At 43.2% G+C, this 9,622-nt stretch overlaps 1 protein-coding gene across 1 annotated transcript in view; it reads right to left on the minus strand.

Annotated features, from left to right (window-relative positions):
* SRSF4 (serine and arginine rich splicing factor 4) overlaps nucleotides 1-9,591 on the minus strand; it is a 28,298-nt gene extending 18,707 nt beyond the window's left edge. Inside the window, exon 1 of the mRNA XM_027059881.2 lies at nucleotides 9,040-9,591. Coding sequence (XP_026915682.1) covers nucleotides 9,040-9,146 — 107 coding nt within the window. The 5' untranslated portion in view covers nucleotides 9,147-9,591. The remainder of the gene's footprint in view (nucleotides 1-9,039) is intronic.
* Between the last annotated feature and the right edge of the window lie 31 nt (nucleotides 9,592-9,622).

Here is a 9,622-nt window from a genome sequence, read left to right on the forward strand (position 1 = left end):
CCAAACCTTCAAGAGATGAACGTCGTATTACCAATTTAGAAAAAAACTCTTGGGACTTAAAAGATTACTGTATGTTACTCATTCCTAAATGAAACAGAGATTTACAACCAGCAGACAGTGCTACTTGATTCCACACAAAAGCTACAAAAAAACCCGGTTCATACTTACCTCTAAATGGCACTATGAGTGGGTAACAGGTGTTAAAGCCTCTTAGAGGTTATACCTCCGGGGCCATCTTGGCTGTCCCCGTATCCCTCATAACCACTCCACAGTCCCTGGGTTGCAGCCAGTTTCTTTTCCTTTTTGGTTAAAGATGCCACTTCCTATGCTATTTTTCAGGGATGCCCTTTCCTTGAAATCAGGCATTTAATTCATTTAGTATTTTAACAAAATTCTCAAGTTCTTTTAACATTAATGGATCAACAACTTCTTTTCATCCACATGAAATAACTGTTCTCAAAGTCAGTGCTTCTGCTCTGTGGTTCCTGACTCTTGTGCCCGAGTTTCCTGGTCACCTCTCCCATTCCTGAAGGCCGGATTCACACCTCCCTCCTTTGGTCTCCCGGCTTCGTCTGGGTTTGTGAGGTCTGTTTACGAATGCCCCCCCAATTCTGGCATCCAGGCCTACAGACGTGGCTGGGGGACTTGATGGAGGGATAACAAGTGTCGTTTGGGTGCTTCTTCAGGTGTCATTTGTGGTTCCCGAGACCTCCAAACTTTGATCTCAACACGCAGGAAGGGTCATGTAGGGCATTTCCTCAAAATATGGGCATACAAATCCAGAGCACAGCCCGATCCTTCGCCTTCAGGTGCCTCCAAGATCAGACAGCCCTAATGATACTGTGACAGAGATCATTTAACTGCGTCTCCTTGCACAAATCCTACCCCAGTCAGCCATGACAAAGCTGACATCACCTTACAGCTCTTCAAAGAGCAGCCTATCACTAGCAGTTTCTGTCCAGGGCCAATGTCAAAAACCAGTACTACCTGTCTCATTTTTGGCAGTAACTTTTTAGGTTGTTGAAGACTCTGATGAAAGACTAAAGACTGAACAGGCTGTGGAACCTAAACTACCTTCTCAACCTTGAACGCAAGCAAGTGCCAGAATAATAGGATTGAACCATCTGGAAGGAGACAGCACGAGAAGCTTTGGCTGACACTGCTCATGCTGTATCTGGCGTGGGAATAAGAAAGAGCTTCAGTTTCCACAGTTGTCAACAACTCATTCTGTAACCTTGAGCCAGCCACTTAGTTGCCCCATGCCTCCGTTTCCCCATCAATACAAACTAGGGACAACACTTGTTTGTAAGGTGCTTTGATATATGCAGTTGATAAATAAATCACACAAGCGCATGCTGCTGCTGTTTTTTAAAGTTTTGAAATTTTACTGTTAGCTTACAAATTTATAAATACCACCTCCAATAGTATCCTCTCAGATACCAGGAGCACGTTTCTTACAGAAGCTCAAAGTACAATTTTGTTTAAGTTACTTGGAAACATCTAGAAATATGGGGAACCCAAAACACATTTTATCTAGTTTACATCCTATGCTTATTATTTTAAATTTTATTATTATTTTTAAACATTTATTTTTTTATTAAAAAACATTTTTAACATTTATTTTTGAGAGACAGAGAGCGAACAGGGGAGGGGAAGAGAGACAGGGAGACAAAGAATCCGAAGCAGGCTCCAGGCTCTGAGCTGTCAGCACAGAGACTGATGCAGGACTCGAACCTACAAACTGCGAGATCATGACCTGAGCCAAAGCCAGACGCTCAATCGACTGAGCCACACAGGTGCCCCAAACGTTTATTTATTTTTGAGAGAGAGAGAGAGAGAGAGAGAGAGAGAGAGAGAGAGAGAGAGATGGAGACAGAGTGCGAGTGGGGGGAAGGGCAGAGAGAGAGAGGGAGACACAGAATCTGAAACAGGCTCCAGGCTCTGAGCTGTCGGCACAAAGCCCGTCGCGGGGCTTGAACTCGGGTGAACTGTGAGATCATGACCTGAGCCAAAGTCGGACACTTAACTGACTGAGCCACCCAGGCGTCCCTCCTATGCTTATTTCTAAAAAAGGGACAAATACTTCACATGGCCCTTTTATTCCTATGATACCTCAATGAGGAAGGGAGGACCAAGACATTAAAGTGAGGAACAGGGGCTTAAAATGACTTGACCAAACAATAAAAGTAATGTTTATTCTTATCACAAACTGACTGGGAAACCAGGACCATAGGGTGGAAGTCTCAAGCCAGAGAAATGAGGCTAGCAGCATCTGGTCAATATTGCAGTATGGTATTATCCTTTGGCACTGATTTTTCAAAATGATAGAAATTAAAAAATTACCCAAGTCTTAGGAGAAATAAAAGATAGCATACTTAAGTTCTGGACGTAGGCAGACTTCCACAAGAGACCTCAGTATAAAAACAACGTGGTCACATTTGCAATGGTTATAACTACTAATAAAGAACGCTGCTTAATCCATAGTCCCATTTCTCATGATTTCTGGCTTAAGGAAAAAAGTTCTCGGTTAAGACACGAGACCACTCGTACCTGTTAAATTCGCAAGGATTTTACACAACACGTGTGCCCAATGCTGGTGAGGCTGCCGTGACAGGCGCCATACACTGCTGGTTCTAGGGTAACTGGTACACAGCTCTTCTGAAAGTTATTTGGCATCATATGCATTGAGAGCCCTGAAAACATTCTTTCCTGTTGTGACACATGAATTTTATCTCATAGAATCTGTCCCAAGGAATGATGAAAATACAAGGTTTTATGCACATGATACCCATCACAGCGTTATTTTTAACAGCCAGAATTTAGAGATGACCTAAGAGGAATGGTTGGGTAAATCATGATTCAGCCATACAATGAATTTTCTGCAGCCATTAAAATGATGTAAGATTTTTATGTAACAGAAAAAATAACATGAGATAAATTAGGCAGAAAAAATGGAACATAAAAGTGCACATATGACCTTATGTTAAAAGGATTTTGTATTTAATTTCTAACCAGTCAAAAAAATTTTTAAAAGAGTTCTCGAATCTGTTATGCTTGGTAGGCTAAATGGATGAGGCTTAAAGGCTGCAAGATAACTTCCTCATATACAATTTTAAACATTCTAATTAAAAAATCCTAATACTAAAAAATTTATAATGAGGGTAGCTGAGAAATCAGAAAAACAGGAACTCCTCAACACAGCAGGTGAAAATACAAACACTCTTCGTCTAGAGAGTAATGGAACTCAATAGGTAGCAAAAATCTTAAAGATGTGTAAACACTCAGACTCCCAAAGTCCACTCAGGAATCTACCCCAAGATTCATATAAAGGATATTCAGCACAGTGCTATAACGCATAAAATTAGCAAAAAACTGAAGACAACCTAAATGTCTTGCAACATGGTTTTAATTATGTACATTAAACAACATTTATGTGGGAACATTATGAACCCCTTAAGAATGCAGTTGTAGGAGAACACTTAATGACAAAGGTAAAGGATCAGGCTATTAAGTAGAAACAGAAAGGTTACAAAATAGGATGTATAGTATGACCCCGACTTTGTAACAAAGATGGGGAAGCAAAAGAAATGCATGTGTGGGTCACAAAAGGCAAAGTCTCAAAATGGACACAGTGTCATCTTTGGATGATTATTTTTGTCCTCTGTATTTAAAAAAAAAATTACAATAAATACGTAAACATTTTATAATCAGAAATAAATACATGCTATTTTGAAATGTTTTAAGAGTTAAGAATGGGTCTTTAATTTTAACTAAGTATAAACAAAGTTTTCAAGCGCTCCTTTAAACAAAACTGTTTTAATCTCTTCTTAGTCATAAAATTAATTTAGAACCAAATGCCTTACTTTTCTTTCTTTCTTTTTTTCTTGGGGGGGGGGGGGGAGACAGAGAGAGAGAGAGAGACAGAGAGACAGAGAGACAGAGAGACAGACAGACAATGAATCCAAAGCAGGCTCTGTGATGTCAGCACAGGGCCCAATGCAGGACTTGATCCCACGAACCGTGAAATCATGCATGACCTGAACTGGAATCAAGAGCCAGACGCTTAACCAACTGAGCCACCCAGGCATCCCAAATGCCTTAATTTTCTTAACAGAAAGGTTCAAAGCCTTGGACCATAAGAGTTCAAATGTGCCATTATTATTATTATTTACACTTTAACCATGTGCTTTTAGGGTATGTCACCCATAGAATTATTTAAAATGGATGCAAAAATCCTGAATAAAAGATTAATTGATTAAACTACTATCATAAAAAAAATTATACATCATAATCAGTCAGGTTTATCTCAAGAATTCCAGGATGGTTCAGCATCAAAAAATTCTGGAAATTTAATATACCATTATTAACAGGTTAAAAGGAAAACATAAAACAATTATCTTAGATGCAGAATCTGACAAAATCCAACACTCATTTATAAGTAATAAGAAACTTTTGGTACAAATGAAACAAGATAATTATCTTAACCTGATAGAGGTTGTCTCAAATGTGCCACTATTTATTAAAAATTTTTTTTAATGTTATTTATTTTTAGAGAGAGAGAGAACAAGCAGGGGAAGGTCAGAAAGAGAGGGAGAGAGAGAATCCCAAGCAGGCTCCACACTGTCAGATCCATGAACCATGAGATCATGACCTGAGTGGAAATCAAGAGCCAGCCACTTAACCGACTGTGCCACCCAGGTGCCCCTCAAATGTGCCATCATCTTTGAGGGCAGAACTGCCTGAGGACAAAAAGGTGGTGGGTCCTTAAAGGGAGAGTGCCTGCTTTTTCTTTGTCACTCCCGGCACCTACAAGTTGTACTGTTATCACAAATATGATAAAGCATTTGATGGCACCTGCTATTTGATGGCAGGTGAAGATAATCTCCTACAGTTCAATTAACCAGAAACCATACCTGGAACATTAACCTAATATATTTCTGCTATTGCCCTTTTAAAAGAAAAGACAAGAAACCAAAGAAAACAAGCTCCCATCAAGGGCTGGGAGAAAATCCCCGCGTACATTCTGGGGTTGGCAGGGATTCATTTCCGTATCTAAAATCTAACAATGCTCTACAGTGATCAGGGACAAACACAAGGATTTGACTCACTGAAAGAGTCTTAACATATTACAAAAATTAAGCAAGGTACCTTCTACTTAAAGGAATTTTCAAGGAGGAAGAAAACAAAAACTTCCTGGTAATATTTAATATACTGTGAAATTTCTATTAAACGGACCAAGACACCCCCTAAAAATTCCAGCTATTCACAATTTCACCGTAATATGAAGCATAGTTGTGAAATTTATTATAGCCAAGTTTTTCTGGAGGGTTTTAATTCATTCCTTTAGCCACCTAAAAATAAAACAAACAAAATGAAAACCCTCAATGATTTGGAGGTTTACCTGTCCAGTTATTAGGCAAGTAAAATAATCTTAGGGTGTGACAAGTTAAATTTATTAACTAAGATATGGAAAAATTAAGATCTAAAAATCTATGACTGAAACCACAAGATTTTGTAGCAAGAGAAACGACTGTATTAAAAAATCTTCTACACTTTACATGAAGTGATTAATAAAAAAGCAAGCCCACAGAATTCACAATCAGAGGCAGCAAAAAGTTACCAGAGGTGGAAGGCTATAGACAGGTAGTGCTAACATCGTTGCTTTCTTGACCCTTAGTCCCACAGTGGCTCTTGCTGGAGTTGGTGTGGCAGGTACGAATGTAGGAGACCCCTAGGGGATCTGGAGTGGTCTATATGGTCCTGGACATCTACATCACGTTTGCGGTTGGCAAACTGAACCACTTTTCTAGGAGTTCTCTAAAATAAAGGCAATCTAGATTACAGTTGCCTGGAATAATAAAAAGGTGGGCCATGAACTATTATTGTATATATACCTTTTTTTAAAATGTTTTTTTCAATTTTTGAGAGAGAGAATGACAGAGAGAGCGAGCGAGCATGAGCAGGGGAGGGGCAGAGAGGGAGACACGGAATCGGAAACAGGCTCCGGGCTCTGAGCTGTCAGCACAGAGCCCAACTCGGGGCTCAAACTCACTAATGGTGAGATCATGACCTGAGCTGAAGTCGGACGCTCAACTGACTGAACCACCCAGGCACCCCTTGCATACGTACTTCTTAAAATTCCATGAGGATCCATAAAATCCTCTCCTGGTCACTGAGTTTCCTTTGGAGAGCTCATCTGGTTCCTCATATGCCAGTACTGTATGCCTGTTTAATTCTGAACTTACCTGTCTATTGATATATCTCACTTCTACAAATTCGAACTCCTCAGCAATTTATCAAAATCCTATCCTGCCAAAATCTGCTTTAGCATTTCAATTACTAATAATTACAATCCATGTATGTTAAAAACTGCTACTCAGGGAGACCTGCTACCTTAGCGTCCAGAACCATAGGCTTACGCATGTTGCTAAATTATGCCATCTTTCTTTTTGTTCCTTTTAGACTCCTGTGTGCTTTTGCAATCTAGTCCAGTCAGTTCTTGCTTGAAATACATCCACACCATTGGTCCTTTGCTCAGCAGTCGCTTTCCTCTGAAGGGAGTCCCCGAATGCTTCCAGGTGAGCCCGTTTGTCATACCTGCCTTTGAATCCCTGAAATGATTTCCCGTTCCTCAACCTTCACTTTCCATCACAGGTTTCACACAGATCATGGTTTAGCAGAACCGTAAAAAGGGAACAGTTCCCCAAAAGAGATCCAGGTATTTAGAGTTCTGCAAGGATCTGTCCTTTCTTGTATCTTACCATTTCACAGATTGCTCAATTACTCCCTCCAGAGCCGTTCAATTTCTATCCAGGATTTTGGATGCTCAGTGTAAAATTTTGTGGTTGATGTTTCTGGTTTATGTCGTTAAAATTTCTAGATCCTTCATGAGACTCAATCCAAGCTTGGTTACTCATTATTTCTCAAGTGTTCCTAATAGGACAACCTCCTCACCACTGGTTATGACATACATTATTCCCACTTTATTTGAAGCCCCACTCAATTCATTCTTCAAAGACTATTTCAAACAAATCTCTTTAAACACACCATCGCCAGTTTTACTTGAGTTTAAAGTGAGAGCAAGCATTTCTTAACTCAAAGTGTACATGCCATAACCATCAACAATTTACTCGGGAGCAGAGGTGTTTTTCTGCTTTCTTTCCAATCCATTTAGCACAGCAGCAGGTATCTTGTTGGTGGGTTATCAACGGATTTGTTCCATTAACCACTTTACCATTAACATCAACATAATTTCCTGCTATCACTTGAGTGACTTTAGAAAACAGATCTCACCAAATGCGCTTCACATTATCAAACACTTAACCTGTCTCCAAATGCTCACAGTCAAATCCATTTGATTACAGTTACCGTTTACAGCTACAAGCCAAACGCATTACAATTATCTCTAATGTTCCTTTTCTGTGTGGATGGGAAAATTTAGAGTCATGGAAGTAACCTGCCCACAGATAGTTAAGTGGTGAAGCTAGGATTTGACCCAAGTCTGTCTGGCTTCAAAAACCATGCTTTCCCCACAGAATTTGGTTACTCTGTCAACTTAGTTGGTCTCTGAAGAAAACTGGGCATTTTAACTTGATCTTTCATATATGTATCATAGTAACAACAAAAACTCACTTTACTTAGTAAATTTCTTAAGAAACAAATTTCTCTAGGTCCCGAATGAATAATTTCCTAAGCCTTTTACAGTCGTAAACTCCAGGGGCTGAGCCAGCCAGGCGACCCCATAATAAACACTTTCATCCAGAACATTCTCTTTAGTAAGATGATGATTCTTCCAAAGCGTCATTCTGAAATTACTTTTAAAACCTAATCAACAATATGAGTATATGGAAGCTACCAATTTGTCTCAAATGCGCAACTCATACTTAGGTATTTTTCATAACTTAAGTGTGAGCTGCTAGTATTACAATGGGGAGTAACCTGTAGCCATACCAGACCTGTTGCAAAGGTCTTTTATTTTTTAACAAGCCAAAAGTTCCTTCAAAACTCAAGGTTTAGCCCTAAAATGCTCCCCCTACTCCTTTTAATTTTTATATCCATGGCTTTCAAGTCCTACCTAACGTTCCCTGGTTCTCATAGTTTTCCTCTTTCAACATCTTCCCCAAGCAGGACTCATCTGTTTTCCCTGAAACGTGTAGCCCCTGCTGGCCCTGCTTTGCAGAAGTAGAACGGGAAAAGAACAGACCATACCCGGGGAGGCAGTCAGTTAGCAATTTCGAGCTGTGAATCTGTCTCACTAACTAGTTGACGCAGATACTAGCCAGGGTGGCCACGATTCTCTATCAAATTCTACAACGACAAAGTTTTTTTTTTTTTTTTGGCAAGTTGTGGAACGGAAACCACACCATGGAAACTCTGTACGGAGTTTTAAAGATAACGAATTACGACTTTAATTTACTCTTGTAGAGAGATCGCCAAGGCTTTCAGTAAGGCAAGACGATACTTTCGAAACTGTCACTAGACTACTCACTCAAACCCGAGTCTCCCGCCCAAAAGAGTGTGACACATGCAAGTCAAAAAAGGGGCCTCCCTCCAGAGCTCCTGTCCTCGGGAAAGATGCGTGGTGACCGTCTGATCTACTACGCTGGGCAAGAGGTGAAAAGGGAGCAGGAAATCCTGTTTGTTTATTTCCAGCAGCTCTGAGAGCGGGAAAGGTCGGTCTCTAAACGGAGACGAACCAGGCCCCGCTGGCGGGGCCCGGGAAGGAAAAACCCAGGCCTCCTCGGGGCCTTGGAGCCGTACCCTCCCTCCTGGAGTCCCAGTCCCACTCGGGTTTTCCTTCTCCCCGTCCCACTCAGATCCTCACCATCATTCCCATTATCCCTCCACCACCCCCACCCGCGCAGGCGCAGTGGGAACCAGGGCCTACCCGCGCCCCCGAGGCGCCGCGACTATGGCGGAGCCGGAGCAGGCCGGTAGTAGCTCCGCGCCGGGCAGGCGTCGCTCTCCCGTCCCCGCCGCCTCCCCGCCACCGCCGGGGCCCTGTGCCCACCCGGCCGATCCCTCTTCTGCCCTCCTCACCCGTTCTTCAGATCCACCTCCAGGATCTTCCCGTAGCCCTTAAAGAAGCGCTCCACATCGCGCTCCCGGGCCTGGTAGCTCAGGCGGCCGATGTACACCCGCGGCATTCCGGCAACAGTGGCGGCAGCTTGGCCCGGCCCCAGCCCCCCTTAGGCGGCGGCCGGCGAAGCGAGAGCGCGGCGACGGCGACGGCGGCGGCGGCGGCAACGGGCGAGCGGCGGGACGGACGCAGCCGAACCCTAGCGACGTACGCGAGCACGCAGCACGCGAGCGCGCGCCTCCCGCCTTCCCCGCCTTCCCCGCCCTCCCCGCAGGCGGAGGGTAACGGGAGGGAGCACGCGTTCGCTTCCCGCCCGGCCAGGAGTGGGGGCGGGGCTTGCCCATGGGCGCTCCAGCGTGAGGCAGGGCCAGATGATCGACAGGCGGCGCAGGCGGGGCGGACTGTGCCCGCCTCCCGGCACGTCCTCTCGCGAGCTCGCTGTGGCTGAGCCTGCGCCGCCTTCCGCAGCCGGGTGGCTTCGCTTCTCCCCCGGAAGTGCCTGAGGCTCCTCCCGCCCTGCAAGCGTTCCTGCTTTTGTCCTTT

This window comes from Acinonyx jubatus, chromosome C1 (assembly GCF_027475565.1).
Source record: "Acinonyx jubatus isolate Ajub_Pintada_27869175 chromosome C1, VMU_Ajub_asm_v1.0, whole genome shotgun sequence".
In the NCBI taxonomy this organism is placed as follows: Eukaryota; Metazoa; Chordata; class Mammalia; order Carnivora; family Felidae; genus Acinonyx; species Acinonyx jubatus.